At 38.0% G+C, this 17856-nt stretch overlaps 1 protein-coding gene across 2 annotated transcripts; it reads right to left on the bottom strand.

Moving 5' to 3' along the window:
* Window positions 1–658: 658 nt before the first annotated feature.
* Window positions 659–17146, bottom strand: dcun1d1.S (DCN1, defective in cullin neddylation 1, domain containing 1 S homeolog). 2 transcript variants are annotated; one of them, XM_018265682.2, is made up of 7 exons: window positions 16624–17146; window positions 14838–15054; window positions 7185–7353; window positions 4831–4961; window positions 3482–3564; window positions 3245–3341; window positions 659–1598 (listed from the first exon to the last, which is right to left on the bottom strand). In XM_018265682.2, the coding sequence occupies exons 1-7, from the start codon at window positions 16624–16626 to the stop codon at window positions 1519–1521; spliced, it is 780 nt and encodes a 259-aa protein (XP_018121171.1). In that variant the 5' UTR covers window positions 16627–17146; the 3' UTR covers window positions 659–1518. The 2 variants fall into 2 exon arrangements, with proteins under 2 accessions (XP_018121171.1, XP_018121172.1); XM_018265683.2 differs by lacking the exon at window positions 16624–17146 and adding an exon at window positions 15274–15425.
* Window positions 17147–17856: the final 710 nt, after the last annotated feature.

Raw genomic sequence — 17856 nt, 5'->3', positions numbered from 1 at the left:
CCGAGCCCAGCATCGCTGAGACAGAAGTACAAATGTACAATACCCAAACCTTATGAAGCATCGCTCTGTCAATAGCCCAATGTATCCAAAACCACAATCGTGTATATTTTTTGATCCATGACTTATTTATGAAAGTCATGATGTCCTAAACATGTCCATCCCCGCAGGTGAAGATGACAAAAGAGAGGAAAGTTGAGCAGTGATATAAAAGACATTTAGCAAAAGGAAAACTGCACAAAAGGTTTTAGATAAATTAAAGGTTCTTATTTTCCATGACACAAGTAAACTATGAGTTCAAATCAAATGTCTGACAGCCCGTGCTCTAAAACAAAATCTCCACTGTGTTCGTGTTCGCAAAGGGTGCAGCATATTTCGGAGACAAGCTGGAGTTGCGAGAATTTATATTATTCCGAATCAGACCCTAAGGTTTGCTTTTGAAGCTTTGGTATCCACTTGAAGGATATGAATTAAAAGGAAATAAAATGTCCCTTTTCCTAAGCACCACTTACTGCTTGTAGAGAACAATAAAGCAGATATTTGCACTTCCAACAGTTCCTAGACAAGGGGGGATTTTTTTAATTTGGAAAGCAATGGCGGACGGGATGAAATTCAATAAATGCTGAAAAAAATATGAAAAACTATGGAACAAAGCTGATCATAAAGTAAGAAATGTTCTTTTACTCATGGCAACCAAACGCATCATTCTTGTGTTCGAGAAATCCCATGTAATAAGCTTGGCTAGAAAGCAAATGACATTCATTCTGACACATCAATGGATACCTAACAGAATAAAACCAATCAGTGCAATGCTTTAGAATGCAGTTTCCCTACTGCAACTATATGTATATACCTTTTTTTTTATATATATATATATGCTGCAGGACTTTATAAGGCTCGGGTCTCGTACATAACATGATGCTTTCATTTTGACACCAAGTTACTGAAAATGAAAAATCTCTGAAGAAGTTCCCTGTTCATCCATATACTTTAGGTATCTACAAACCATGGTTTACCAGCTCAGTTCTAAAGTCATAGCCAGGATGGCAACCAACCAATATCTTCCCCTCCTAAAATGATGGACGAATCATTATTTAAGAGGCGCGATCTGTGTTGTCCAAGAAATTTAAAAAAAAAAACGAAAATTAGGTTTGGAGTAACTTCACCGTGGCTGTGATGATGTTAGCAGATGAAGGCGACATTGTGCTTTATGTGAAAAAAAAACGCCATGGGGTTAATCTAAAATTTATGGGAGAGTAAACAGGTTCCATAGATATGTGATGAATTCCACAGTTTGGAAACATGAAACGAGAATTGTGCTCCAGGCTAGCAGAGAGGCCCAAACCACCAAAAGAACAAGGATATGGTCTTATGATGTCTCCATAATGTCTTTCAACCCTCTGGAATTGCTGTGAAGGCTGATGTTCAGTTCAATCCAGTCAGAAGAAACTGACTGTGCAAAATTTGTGTTGCGTCAAGTTTGTACAGACTATGTACATAAGGTTATAAGGTTCTTTAGTGCTACACTGTTGTACATTTTGTCCCTGCAATTTGAGGACGTGCAAATTCCACAAAGTCGTCGATGAGAACTGGCCATGCTCCTATAAAATAGAAAAGAATGCAGGCAATAAGTAAGCGGACAAATACATTTGTTATGTACAGTATACAAAACAACTGAGACTTGGATTGGTGTAATAGAATTAAAACGGTCAAATTTACAGATATTCATGCATTTTCTACATGCATGGCATATTATAAAAATCAGGAAGAATCGAATCTCCTTGACTGTCCTTCATATAATTTCTAACCGAGTTTTCCCCTGGCCTGATGGTAGAAAGGTTTCAATGGTGGACTTGTAAAACACTTAAAAGTCACTTTGAGTAGCAATGTTCTGACTGTTCTTGTTAAAACTCCTTTTTAAAATCCAACACTGGTTTTTCAAGCCAAAGTTTTATATTGATATTTAAGTTGACCTTCCATCAACATCGAGGAGAGTAAATAGGCTTCTTAAAGGGAAGCTATCATGAAAATCAAAATTTTAAATAAGCTTCATCATACTGAAATAAGAAACTTTCTAAATACAATCAATTAAATATTCTGCATTGTTTTTGAAATAGTCAAGTATATGTCACTATTCCTCTCAGCATCTGTTTCTCTTCATTCTGTCTTCATGCAGGAGTTGGGTGTCAGATAATCATTGACAGTTAGATCCAATATATCTTATAGGGGGGGGGGCTTTCTTTCCTAACAGATGCTCAAATAACTGATTCCAAACAAAATAAATAAATGCCTTTTGCACAAATTCTGCATGTAGAGAGACATGATGTCTGGTGATTTTAATAGAGTGAGCTCTAATAAATCTTAAAGGCAAAAGGAGCCCCCCTATAAGATATATTGGATCTAACTGTCAATGATTATCTGACCCCGAACTGCTGCATGAAGACACAATGAAGAGAAACAGAACAAGAGAGAGAGACATGCTAGATGAACCTTAACAAACCAGGACTTATGGTATCTTAGGGGCAAGTGAAATGCAGTATTAATAGATGGAACTTTTAAAAATATGCAGTCAACTTATAGTGGGTATAAGATAGGAAATTCCTGATAAAACTGAACCTAGAAGTATTTGTGAGTAATACATGAAGCTATAGGAAGGAATAGTAATATAGTGTCCTGTAATAAAAGGAATATTTTTTACTGTGCATGCGCCAAGCCTGATTTTGCACAAGGGATGCATGGGAAGCAGTGGTCCACAATGCAGAAAACTACACTAGGCTGGTGTGGTTCACGTATGAGATCTGTTATCAGGAAAACAGTTATCCAGAAAGCTCAGAATTACGGAAAGACCATCTTCCATAAACTCCATTTTAACCAAATTTTTAAAAACGATTTCCTTTTTCTCTGTAATAATAAAACAGTAGCTTGTACTTGATCCAAACTAAGATATAATTAATCCTTATTGAGCAAAACCAGCCTGTTGGGTTTAGTTAATGCTAAGTTTTACAGTAGACTTAAGGTATGAAGATCCAAATAACAGATCCATTATCCAGAAAACCACAGGTCCTGAGCATTCTGGATGAGAGATCCCATACCTGTATTTAAAAAAAAAAAAAAAAAAAAAAAAGCACTGGCATGGGGTAGAAGTACTCCACAGTGATTGAGGCTTTTCTTGGCCTTTAAGGTTATAGCTTAGTGGTATAAGAAAAATGTCTTCATGTTTATAATAAGAGGGAAAAAGAGCACATACCTTCTTCATCATAGTTTGACATGTCATCAGCTATCATTGTACTGAAATCTAGAAGAAGGTTCCATGTGTCCTTAGGTATTGATCGTTTATGGTGTTCCTACACAGAGGAGAGACATTTAATAAAACCATTACAATCCTAAGCAAGGTCACAATTATGTTTAAATCAGTGTGCTAAACAGAAGGGAGAGATTTCCCTATGGCAAAACAACACAGCGCCAAAGGAACAGATTCACTTACCAATAAAAACTTGTTCCACAAATCTAGGAATTTAAATCTTCCACTTAGTACTAGATTCCAATAGGCAGTGGCCATTTCTAAATCTGAAAATGACATTTTCATGACTTAGGACATAATATAAACATGACATAATATAAGGAGTTATTGTTCAATTGTACAGCAGCACATAATCTCCCACAACAAAAGCAGCAGAAAACATTGTGTGAATTAATTTTAAGAGAAAAAATATGGTTTCCATACATAACATGCACACAAAAAAATCTAAATAAACATCTCAACACAGCTTATTTTGCAACCTGACATAATTTATGCTTATCTTATCATCTTATAATAGTTTTAGACTGCTAATATCATGACATTCAATGATCAGCTCTGAGCTCCTGTAAGGTTGATGGACTAAGCAGGTAACGTTAAATAGAAACACCATTCTGCATAGTCCATTTGACTCCATCTCAGTGCAGCTTTCTAAATTCCTCATTAGCTAAATATGTGGGGCTGTCAGCAGTCGGACATGGACCTGATGCTCTGACTCTCTCTTCCTTTAAATGAGAACTAAAGCCTAATTAAAGAATTAGTTAGAAATGTTGTACATGTTTTGTGCTTCTATACCAGCCCAAGGCAACCACATCCCTTTAGCAGTAAAGATATGTCTCCAAAGATGTCCCAGTAGCTCCCCATCTTCTTTTCTGCTGATTCACTGCACATGCTCTGTGCTGCTGTCATTTACTGAGCTTAGGGACCCACTCACAATATACAGTACACATATGTCACAATATAAGGCTGATTATTAATTAAAACAGATAATTACTACAGGACAGCACAGAAACCAGTGCAATTAGCATCAGAATGTAATAATCAGCCCTGTAAAATCATCTTAAATTACAGACCAACCTCTTTTTCAATGGATAATTTGTGACAAGCCCTAAGCTTAGCTTCTCAACAGCTGCTCAGAGACCACTGAGCATGAGAGTGTCACAGACATTTTTCAAGATGGTGACCACCTGTGACAAGTCCTGGATCATTGCTGCTATTGACAAGCTGAAACTTTAGGCTGGGGCAATAAGTTCAGTATATAAAATATGGTATTTTAAGAGTTTAGTTCTCCTTTAAGGCAATGCAGTATGTCCATGTCAGATCTCTAACAGCACCTGACATTTCTACTGGGGCAGCAGAACTTTCTGGCCTCTAAAGAAAACTAAGAACTCAGTTAATTTGCAATGCTTGTTGATTGTATTTAGGCGTTTATTGCTATATTTACCAATGGGGCTCCTCGTTAATTGGGGAATTTCTCTAGTTTAGGGGCAGCGCCTTTTATTATTATTAATATGTGCACACAGTAATAAACTTACCTAGACCTTTCTGCCCTGGATTCTTTGCGAAGTTGAATGTAAACTGATAAAAATCCTTAAATCTCCCTGGCTCTTTTAGCTCTTGCTCCATTTTTGGTATTTGTGCTTTTAACTTTTCTATGCTGTCACATCTGTAAGAGAACAAGCACAGTATTAATATATATATTAATATATTAAGCTTGTTTATTTTTATTTATTTTCTTGGTGAGAACTTTTATGGCTTTGTTATCATTGGGGGTTATCACTGAACCTCCCCCAAAGAAATGCAAGATTCAGTCATTGAGATCACTATTCAGTTAACCAAGTGAATCATGATTAATTGAATGCTACATAACATCACCTTTATTAGTTCCCTTTGAAATGTTACATGTTTAATGGGGCTGTGTTTATTGTCACCTTAAGGGTGGTGGCACACGAGGAGATTAGTCCGTTTTCCGAAGTTGCTTCACGAGGAAACTTCAGACGACTTCCGAAGTGATGCATATGCCGTCCCGCCGGCGATTCGCATTCTTGTCGGCAGGAAGGCATTTCAGAGAGATTAGTTGCCGGTAGTAGAGAAGATTAATCTGCCCATCTGCCACCACCCTAAAAGGTTCATCAGCATTTACAAGTTCAATGATTTATTGGCTTTAAAAGAGGGGCTGATAGCAGCCGACTTGGCCCCTCTAGGATGAGTTAGCCGCATTTTGGCCTGTGTGCGCAGCAATCTGACAGTATGCCCAATAGATATCTGGATGGAGATTGGTCTGGCTTGAAAACTTTGTCAGATTAGAAATATATCAGCACAAAGTGAAACCCTGTGTGCATATTAAAGGAACAGAAACACCAAAAATTTAAGCGAGAAAAACTATAACTCCAAAATGAATACTTGAGCAACAGAATCAAACTAAATTAAAAAACTGGTATATATATATTTAAAGGGGTTGTTCACCTTTGAGTTAACTTTTAGTATGATGTAGGGAGCGATAGTCTAAGACAATTTACAATTGATTTAAATTTTTTATTATTTGTGGTTTTTGAGTTATTTAGCTTTTTATTCAGCAGCTCTCCAGTTTGCAGTGTCAGCAACCTGGTTGCTAGGGTCTAAATTACCATAGCAACCATGCATTGCTTTGAATAAGAATACGGAATATTAATAGGGGAGGGCCGGAACAGAAAGATTAGTGATAGAAAGTAGCAATAACAATAAATGTGTAGCTTTAGAGAGGATTTGTTTTTTGAGGGGGTCAGTGACCCCCTTTTGAAAGCTAGAAAGAGACAGGAGAAGAAGGCAAATTATTCATAAACTAAGAATTGGCCATTCTGTAACATACTAAAAGTTAATCTGAAGGTGAACCACCCCTTCAAGTACATATTTTCCTTTTACATATCTTGCATTGAACCACCATTTTGTGATGGTCTGTGTGCTGCCTCAGAGATCACCTGACCAGAAATACTATAAGTGTGGAAGCAAAAGGCAGAACTTTGAATGTTAATTAGCTCAAGTAACCTAACAAGGATGGTTTGTTTAGTATGTTTGTACAGTGAATCCTACGATCTCAGGGGACGGCCCTTATTTTTTAAAATGGCAATTTTCTATTTATGATTACCCAATGGCACATACTACTAAAAAGTATATTATAAAAATGGTTTGTTTACACAAAGCAGGGTTTTACATACGAGCTATTTTATGCAATATATTTTTATAGAGACCTACATTGTTTGAGGAGTATAGTTTTCCTTTCAAGGAATGACAATATAATATCATATACGGTGCTCCTTGCAGCTTGCACCTAGTGCCAATATATTTAGCTTGCTTTTGTGTGTAACCCTTACACACTCAATTCACTTTCACTTAATGAATTGCACATTAACAATGTTTTTGGTGTTCCATATATAAGGCAATGTACTTGTGATTACAATTTGCATCCACATTGGTAAACTGTATACAAATTGTGACACACAGTTGCTAAAATTATTGCACTTGAATGCTGGCATATCTAAATAAGAAGTTTTACAAATAAGTGAAATAAATGCAAAGCAATATGGTTGGCCATATTATTTTTTACTTCATGTGAAAGCATTGTCCCACTTTGGACTACCTGGGAAATGCCCTAGTCCTCCAAAACATTAGCAATGCAGCCCCATGTTTAATTACCAATATGAAAATATAATGCTCTGCAGACACCATACGATTTACAATCAAATTGCATGGTGTGTCTAAAATTTAGACATTTTTTTCTCCCTGAAAAATTTCAGCTCCTTCAAAATAAATCCTTCTGATGTAAGCATAGGCAAAGGCTATAATGATAGTTCTTGACATATACTGTATATTACATAACATATATAAAGCTACATTTCCATTCCCAGCATACCCTAATTCTGTCATTCCATCCATAAACTCTTGCTTTGAAAACTCGCACTGTGTTGCTGCTCGGAATTTCCATGCAATAATTAGTACACTGACGCTGGCTGGATCAAGAGCTAAGTCATCACAAAACTGTTGGATGCCATCTATCCCAATTTTATTTTCGTCCAAAGGATCTAAATGACAAACAGAGGAATACAAAAAAAAACAAGATCATAAGTTTGATTATTTTCTTTAATGGCAGTGGCAGACAGGAAGATGTCACCTGCGATTATTTGTGTGTGACTGCAGGTAACAAACCTTTCAAAAATGAATTTCCATTGAAAATTACTGAAATTGCCAGCTGTAAAACATACTGCAAAGCCACCCAAAGTTTCCTCACAAGGCAACTTCAGAAGAACGAAGCAATGCTTTGGTTTTACCACGGGCGATTTCAGTTATTTCCAATGAAGGCACATTTTCGTGACATTTGTCATCCGCAGTTGTGCATTTTTACTGCAGGTGACAAACCTCCCCATTAGCCACTGGCCTAACTTTTGCTTAATGAACAACACAAATATTAATATAAAATAGTTGCTCCCTACAAAACATAATCGAGGAACAAACCAAAGGCAGGTCTGTTATGAGATGAGCATACAATATATAATTCAAACTTACTATATGTGATCACATAGATCCAATATACACTTTCTAGTGTCAGAGAAAGCTCGCAGGTAACACTTTTTGGGCAGATAGAATTGCAGCACACCAGAGAAGTTAGAAATAACACAATGGACAGAGCACCAGAGAAAGCAGCAAGGAACTAGTGAGATACATTACCACACTTGTATATTCTGTGGGGACTCTCAAGCAGTGAGGGGATCTGAATCTGCAGTGTGCTTTTATAAGAGCTTGACTACTTTTTATTATATGTTGTTTTATTTAATAAAGAGAACTGCATTATTGTCTTTTCTATTCCCTTGCATCAAGCACAGCAGATAATGGATTGCTGACAAGCTAATGAATGGGGATACAAGATTAATGCCAAGGAACATGATTGTGAGTATAATGAGAGAATAGTGCAGCAGAGATATATCTTGAAGGAATCAAATGCTAACAACATTATGTGGATAACATCTATGGTTAGATTTTGTTGTACACATTACACATCCGGTATTTGAACAATGTGATACTTCAGTTTCGTCTAATTACAATAACCTACATCCATGAACTCTATATCTTAAAGAGTTTGCCAATACATTAGCCATGCACATTAAAATTTCTTTCCTCCAATCTAAAGGAGTATACTTCGCTTTGAGTATGAAAAAAGATCCACACTGTCTATATTGTGCTCTAATGTACTTGTAAAGAGTTATAATGTCAGAGCAAAAACCCCAACCTTTCCATACCAACCAATTTACCACCAAGGTTAATACATCCACCCATAGCATTTTTGACTATTTATATATCATTACTAAAAAAACTTTGTGAATATATTTGAAAATACTTTTGTCAGGATTTCTCTGCCACAGATGTCAACATGATCCTCATTAGCAATTTGCCCATTCATTGGCGCTAAGCTATTTTGGTAAATGGAAAGCTAAGCTCCTTTATTCTTAGGGTTAGTATCATTGGGTCTTGTCCATGTCTAACTCTTTTGAATTCTTCCTAAATCAACCTGTACACCACACAATTTAAATGACTTGGGTCTTCTAAAAAGTAGAACCTCTTAACTGGTTCCTCAGTGGCGTAAACAGAACAAAAGTAAAAGGTTTTTCACTGTTTCCATCATCCAATTTACCTCCAAATGGGTAATACACCCACCAATGCAAATATTGTACTATTTACATATCTTTATTAATTGCTTATGAACAGCAGTTTACTTTTCATTTTAACATTTTTTGTTTAATGGCTTTCTTTAATGCTCAATTGGCTTTTTCATATTAATACAAGTTTCAGATGACACAGCTAAGTTGTATGCCTTAAATAAAGGTGTTGTTCTTGCCAGTTTTAATGTTAGCTCTTCTATTAAATTATAAAGGTTTTGCGTGTCTTTGTTTCTAAGGGCAGTTTGCAGAGAAGTTAATAAATATACAAACAGACATTCCAATTTTTTATGTTAGAGCATAGTTAACTGGAATGTCAGCTCTGGGCACATAAAATGTATTTTTACCAGCATTTCCAGCTGGTGGTGAAGTGCCTGATCATGGCCAATGAGCCTGCCATTGGCTTTAATGTCATTTAAGAAGTGACTCTAGTTTCTATTGACAAATGACAAGTAGCTTGGCAGGATTCATATGCTTCTCAATTGGCTGAAAAATGTCAGAAGAGAATGTTCCATGAGCCATACTGTTCTGTTTCTGCACCACTTGAATCTCTAAATATGCTGATGCTTCCAATGTTTGTGCTTGTATCTAGAATGCCATCTCATAGGCCTAACTTACCACACTTGAAGAACAATCAGTGCTAAACTTGACAAAAAAAACACCTATCCAAGCAGCTATTTTGCTATTAAACAATGATCCAAACTAACAAGAAAATATTCCTAAACAAATAATGTGTTAGAGGCTTCATGTGAAGGTAACATTACATGTGAGTGGTTGAATTGTTAAGTAATTATATTATCTATCTAAAAATAATGGAAATTAAGAAGGTATTACATTTAAGTGTACCATAGTTTGGCAGCATTTTTACAGCACAATCACCATTACCTATGCTCTTCATAATCAATGTTATGTATGCAGGAAACTGGAATAAGGAATGCTGCTCTCATAGATAAGGTTAATTACACTTATCCACCTGTGACCAACTAATGTCACACTCTAATGCTTACTGTCTTGTCTCTCTTTTGGTGGAGAATTTTCTGTAATGTGTCTAATGAAAAGAAGGCAACAAGGAATAAAAGCTGGAAAGTTAAATAATTATATCATTATACAGATTGCAATTTGTGATATAGTCCATCATATGCTTAGTGGGTCATCTCTTTAATTAAAAAAAGCTATTAGTTTCCTCAAATAGAAGCTGTTTTTAGGTGTAATGGAGCTAATGGTATCCACACATATTGTAGAGATGCTGAGACACAGTGTATAAACCCTAAACCATCTAATAATTAGACATTTAAAATGTGACACTGGAGCACAAACCTTTTTACTTAATAACTAGCTAATAAGTGTGGCTAAAGTAAACAGCTGACCACACAGGCACAAAAACATAAGCATTCAGCTTGCCTTAGAGCAGGGATCCCCAACCAGTAGCTCGTGAGCAACATGTTGCTCTCCAACCCCTTGGATGTTGCTCACAGTGGCCTCAAAGCAGGTGCTTATTTTTAATTCCAGGCTTGGAGGCAAGTTTTGGCTGCATTACAACCACGTGCACTGCCAAACAGAGCCTCAATGTAGGTTGACAATCCACATAGGGGCTACTAAATGGCCAATCACAGCCTGTATTTGGCACCCCAAGAACATTTTTCATGCTAGTGTTGCTCCCCATCTCCTTTAACTTCTGAATGTTGCTCACGGGTTCTAAAGGTTGGGGATCCCTGCCTTAGAGATACTATGCACACAGGCATCCAAACATATGGTTACAAAAAAAAAACTGTGAAAAGCTGCATGGGACAATACCATGGCACCCTGTATATCTGCAGGGTGCCATGGAGAAGGAGGATGTACTTAATTATAAATAAAATAAAAGAAGCTGTATTTTCTGGAGCACAGTAACACGGTTCCTATATTAAAGAACAACTTTTCAATATTCCTCTCTGCAAAAATGTGTGATACAATAACATTTTTATTTGTCAATTGATTTTTACCTGAAGACATACTGCCACGTTTTTAACACAGCATGACAGGCAGAGGTGTTTTGGCCTCCCTTGTAGGCTGCTAAAAACCATAGCAGAACAACCACTACTAAAGTGTTTTTTTTTTACCACAGAGAGGGTGGGCTTTAACTGCCAACTTATCTCTGTTAGGCCTCTTAAGCTGGCCATAGATGTTGAGATTTTTTTTAAAGATCCGATCCTCATCATCAGACAATTTTCTCGGAACGATCGTATCATCGTAACGAATTGACCATCAACTAAAAAGACCAATTTGCCAGGAAAACAAAGGGGAGCTGCCTGCTTGGCCCTGCAAACATAGATAGATTATACTGGGACCAACAAAGATTTTTTGACCTGGCCGATCAATTTCCTGACGAAAAATCGTAAGATGTACGATCGTTCGAATCCCACTAACCACTAATTTCGAAAGATTGATCGGATTTCGGCAAAAAGAATCGTCGCGTCTATGGGGAGCTTAACAGTGGCCATAGACGTTACAATTACGATCTTTCCTGGAAAAGAACGCTCCAAGAAAGATGTTCGTTTCAATACACACGTGTAGAGCTGAATTGTCGGATATACAAGTACAAACAATAGAATTCAGCACCAACAATAGCAGATGTTTATTGGTGCATCTTTGGCCACCTTAACACACGAGTGTTTGCGTGCGAGTTAACTTTTGGTGGAGGTTTCATGCCTTTCACTGCAAAGGAACCCATGAGTTATCGCAGCCCAGTCTTTTCTATTAGACTGTAGTGCAGGTAAGGGACAAACATGCCATCAAGTTGCACTCCACCTGCGTCCGGCGCTTGCCCACAACACAGTGGGGCTCTTTTATAAACACTATGCAAATTTACACTGGCAGTAAGTCATAGCAACCAATCAGATTTGTTTTCATTCTTTTACCTTAGCTGGCTGAAAAAAAAGTTAATTGCTGATTAGCTAATGTGGAATTGTACATGAGCCCCCATCAATACAAACTAATAGGAACTACAGTTATGCAATAACTCCTGCATTTTCCTGTGGTGAAATGCATGAAAGATCCAGCGCAAGGGAATGCACAGCAAATCTTCCTGTGTAAAAGTGGCATGATGTTTTTATACATTGCCCTTTAAACATTGGGAGCAGGAAATTGATCCCTTACATGCATTTAAAAGAACTGAATTTTACAGCACAAACTTAGATTTATAAAGAAAACACAAAGATAATGAATTACATCTGATCAAACTCATCCATAAAGAACAGCATGGGTCTGAATCTTTAAATCAGCAATATTACATTACCATAAAATGGTTTATAAACACCAGCAGTAAAATGTATATAAAAGCATGCAGAAATAACCTTGTATTTAATGTCCATGGTACATGTGCATGCACCTTAATATCCACATATGGGCACCATCTGGTCTCCTGTGTGTTGAGGCTGCATGTTCCAAGTGTGCAAATCTGCACATGAAGTTAACATCAACAAAGTAATAAAGGAACAGAGTATCTTACAGTCAAGTAGTTACACACTGGAGGTAATCTAAGTATAACTGCTAGGCAAAGGACGACTGTACCAGGGAGAGCATACTTCTGCTCTGACATTTTAAAGGGGAATGATCGTGAAAATGAAAATATGATATAAGCTTCATCATACTGAAATAAGAAACTTTCTAAATACAATCAATTAAATATTCTAAATTGTGTCTGAAATAATCAAGCTTATCTTCACTATCCCTCTCTCAGCATCTGTTCCTCTTCTTTCTGTCTTCATGCAGCAGTTGGGTGTCAGTTAGATCCAATATATCTTATAGGGGGCTTCCTTTCCTAGAAGATGTATTAGAGCTCACTCAAATAATGGATCCCAGTACAATCAAAATTTAACAAAATAACTGCCTTTTGCACAAATGCTGCATGTAGAGAGACATGGTGATAGACTGAGCTGTAACACATCTTCTAGGCAAAAGGAGCCCCCCTATAAGATATATTGGATCTAACGGTCAATGAATAGCTGACACCCAACTCCTGCATGAAGACAGAATGAAGAGAAAAAGATGCTGACAGAGGGACAGTGAATATAAACTTGATTATTTCAGAAACAATGCAGAATTTTTAATTGATTGTATTCTTTCTTATTTCAGTGTGATGAAGCTTATGTTAAATTTTCATGTTAACGATAGTTCCCCTTTAAGCACACTTTTTAAGGAATTAAGTACATTTATAAGGGATTAAATTGCCAGCAGATTAATAAACATGCAAAGTAGCATGCAAGGCACTGTGGGAACAGGAGTCTTGTCTAAAGGAGACCTGGCTTCTGCAACATTGGTTCAACAGTTAAAAACCAGCAGGGAGTGCAAGGAATAACATGGGACAGATGGCCATTGCTTTAAACAGCTGAAGCCTTTGCACATACAGGTATTTTATCCAGAATGCTCTGGACCTAAGGCTTTGCAGATACCGCATCTTTCTGTAATTTGGATCTTCATACCTTAGGTCTACTAGAAAATCATGTAAACATTAAATAACCCCAATTGGCTGGCTTTGCTTCCAATAAGGATTAATTATATCTTATTTTGGATCACGTACAAGGTACTGTGTTATTATTACTATTAAAAAGGATAACAGATCCCATACATGTACCTTGAAAATCTAAAATGTATGCCTACTGGAAAGTTTCTTTCATTAGGCAAACTTCTATTTTTCTGTTTACAAATTCTTAAAATAATGCATTCCAGTTGAAGCTCCAACTAACACCATTAACATCTCGGAAGTATCCATCATAGCTAAACAATTCCACTATCGCCCATCTCTCCAGGCCCGGTGCCTTGGGGTTATCCTAGATTTTGCCGTCCTTCACTCATGTCCAGTCACTTATTCAAACATGTCACTTCCCCCTAACTAACATATCCAAAATAGGACCATTTATCACCCAAGATGCTGCCAAAATTATTATTTACTGTCTCTTGTCATATTACGTCTAGACTACTGTAACTCTCTTTTAATTGGCCTTGCCCTCCAGAGACGGTCACCTCTCCAGTCCATAATGAACACTGCTGCGAGGTTCATATACCTCAGCAACCGCTCATCCTCTGCCACGCCACTCAGAAAATAATTCAAATAATGACCCTGACATTCAAAGCACTTCATAACTCTGCCCCAACCTACATCTCTGAACTCACCTCTATATGCTCTCCCAACCGCTTGCTATGCTCCTCTACTGACCTGCTACTCAACTCTTCTCTCATTACCTCCTCACATGCTAGCATTGAAGACTTTGCAAGGGCTGCACCCCTCCTCTGGAATTTTCTCCCACGGTCTGTCTGACTTTCTCCCACCCTTTCTGCTTTCAAAAGATCTCTTAAAATGCACTTTTTTAGAGAAGCCTACCCTCACTCTGCTTAACTACCAAAATGCAAGACCACATACAGTACTACATCTCTCACTCACTTAATTCTGATCCTGCCCCTCCAACACCTTGTGTCTTATTCCCTTCCCTTAAGATGGTAAGCTCCTTTGCACTTCCTCGCCTTTTGTACTGGTATTGGTTGTGATGTATGAAACTCCACATGTTCTATGTATGTAATTAATGTGATTTAGTTGTATAAACACATTTACTTTAAAGCGCTGCGAAATATGCTGGCGCTATATAAATAAATGTTAATAATAATTGATAAAATAAACAACCTGGCTGAAGACATCTACTGGGTGTGGTTTTCTCCTGACATGGAACTGGTAAGTGCCTGCTTTCTTTCTTCTCCAATAAAGTTCAGATGGTGGTCAAAAACTGCAGAAGATCTGGTTGTTGAGTGTGTCAGGGCCTGTGGTCAGCACTGAGGATGTGTGCTAGCAGAATTGCAGTGCACATTCATTGCAATGTACTTACCTTTGTATCTGTTATAAAGCTGCTCTAGTTTTTTTCTGTCCAATGATCCCTTTACACTTTCCCGTACATAGAGTTCTGGATTTTGAAAAAAGTTGTCTGTGGCAACATCTAGCTTCCAGTCATTCTGGGACAGGCAACACACGGCGGTCTTCTCACTTGATTGTGTGAATATCATAAACTGACGAACTTTATCTTTCTGCGAGGATTTCAACTTGTTCTGATTGGTTCGAGAAAAGAGAAAAAACATTTCTAAGAAGCAGCAATAATTCCAAGTACAATTCCGTTCTTATAACAACATTAAACAAAAAGATGGGAGTAACTGTATCAGGTTGTTCATTTGCACTTGCATCATTGACTTGTAGCAGCAAATTTGTATCTATTGAACAATTTTTATTTTTTTATCTTCTAGGAAAAATAAAATTGAAGTATAAATTACATCATTCCTTTATCAGGAGTCTTCAGACGATTTAGGCCTCCCTTTGCAATCATTCATCTGATTTGGTCCCTCTTAGTTCCCAATGAAGACACAAACAATTGGAAAGCATAATCATAAGCATCATTCTCCTGAAATGTCAATGACATCCAAAACAGTAAAGCATTAAGCCACTTTTACCCTTAGCGCCCTGCATACCCTATAGCAGAGCCAGCTCCAGTTTGAAAACCGCTGCATTATATGTATGAGCCTTTGAGACAGATAAACCTGTGTGTGTGTAGCAAGCAAATAAATATAAATATATATATATATATATATCTCCTACAGACTGTGGGACTAAACAGTTGAGTCTTTATGCACGCACTGTGCCTGTGATGGATAGATAGATAGATAGATAGATAGATAGATAGATAGATAGATAGATAGATGATACTGTAGATAGATAGATAATAGATAGATGATACTGTAGATAGATAATAGATAGACAGATAGATAGATACGATAGATAATACTGTAGATAGATAATAGATGATACTGTAGATAGATGATACTGTCGATAGATACTGTAGATAGACAGATAGATAATAGATGATAGATAGATGGATGATACTGTAGATAGATAGATAGATAGATAGATAGATAGATAGATGATAATGTAGATAGATAATAGATAGATGATAGATGATAGATAGATAGATAGATAGATAGATAGATAGATAGATAGATAGATAGATAGATGATAATGTAGATAGATAATAGATAGATGATAGATGATAGAAGATAGATAGATAGATAGATAGATAGATAAATTATACTGTAGATAGATGATAAATAGACAGACAACAAACTCCCAGCTAAGTTCTTGCATATGTTGTTAGACTAAAACTTTGGTTTTTAGTGAATAGTGGGAATTGCAATACAAATACTAGAGGCTGTACACTGATTTAAACAAATATGTACATCCCTTTCTTCACGACGCCAGAGCAATGTATTGAGGAATTTTTGTGGGTGTCACTAAGGAGTAAATGCAGTTCAGTCAGCAGTCATGGCTGGCAGCAGGAGAGTGTTATTGTGACACACAGTTCATAGCAATACACACAGCGAGCAGACACGTCTCTTCCACATCTCTAGCTCTATCTATCCCTTCCTGCCCCAGTAAGATCCCTGTTTAGGAGAGCCCGGGTGCTAACAGCTAGTGACTAGGCCCCAAAACCCCGAGGCTGGAGTTACAGCAGCGCTGCCCGCTTTCCTTTGCCTATCAGACACTGCTGCGGGCAGGCTTGGACGGAGATCAAGGCCGGAATAAACCTGCAAGCTGAAAACGGATATGAGCATCATGTGAAGCTCACTCACCATGTTGGTGCTCGGCCTCCCGGTGAGTGTCGCTTTCCGCTCTCACGGACGCTCTACGATCTCGCTCATGCGCAATGAGGCCGCGGCCTGCGGGAGAAAGAGAGAGGGGAGGCCGGGCACGGGGAGCAGCGCGGGCCGCACACACAGGCAACAACACTCTGTCCGCACAGAGAAAGGGGCGGGGATATTGCTGGGGAGAGCGAAAGGGCAGCGAGTTACTGGGAGAGACTGACGCTATGAGAGAAGCTGCGGGTATTGGAAACTAAGAGACACGTCTGGACTGGAGGCACCTGCTGGGGACGAATACAGAGTGGCAGCCATTCAAGAGCACGGGACTGTCTCCCACAGATTCTGTACGGAAAGACTAGAGTGTGGGGAGCTGAGCTGCTCTTGCTCTTAGTTCCCGCTCATTAGCCAGAAGTTCAGTGACTTTTCATTTATACACACTCTCTCTCATCAGTGCTGCATTGTATAACGGGCTGGTTCTCCATGTACAGTCTGTGGAGCAGCCCCCGTGACTCACAACTTCAATTCACGGGCTCCACAAACATCTTACTATGTTGCGTTGTGATTTGGTTGTGCTTTGGTTGCTATAGTACCGGACTGCCCATTATTACCCACATAACCCAGAGATAGAGAAATGTTGGTAGATTCGTGTTTGTATTGTGTTGCCTCATCATCATTAAATCCTGGAATTTTTAAAAAAATCAAACGGAACATTAAAAAAAAAATCACACAATTGAACTTTAGAGACAGTTTGTAAATTGTGTGGAGAATCATGCGCTACAGTTCAATAGGATTTGTTTTCGGCCGGGCTATTGGATTTGGCTGAATCCTGCTAAAAATTGCTCGGATTTGGCCGAATTCTGAACCAAATCCAAGATTCGCTGCTTCCCTAGTGTATATATACTGTCTGCAGAAGCGTTTCGCCAATGAGGCGACTTGAGACTGTCGTCTCAGGCGGCAGCACCCCACTAGGTATCAGGGGAGGCAAGAATGCTGCTCCTGGTACTTTAAGAGCCAAATTTCCGGTTTTCAAACCGGAAATTCAGCTCTTCTAGCGCAGTGAGCGCATGTTTACATGATTTTGTAGACTTAAGGTATGAAGATCCAAATTACAGAAAGATCCGTTATCTGGAAAACCCCAGGTCCTGAGCATCCTGGATAGCAGGTCCCATATTCACAATGAATAGTTTTCTTTACAGGCATCCCAGGAGAATTAGGAAAGTCTAT

The sequence above is a fragment of the Xenopus laevis genome, chromosome 5S, assembly GCF_017654675.1.
Source record: "Xenopus laevis strain J_2021 chromosome 5S, Xenopus_laevis_v10.1, whole genome shotgun sequence".
In the NCBI taxonomy this organism is placed as follows: domain Eukaryota; kingdom Metazoa; phylum Chordata; class Amphibia; order Anura; family Pipidae; genus Xenopus; species Xenopus laevis.
This window is presented reverse-complemented; position numbering and strand designations above follow the sequence as displayed.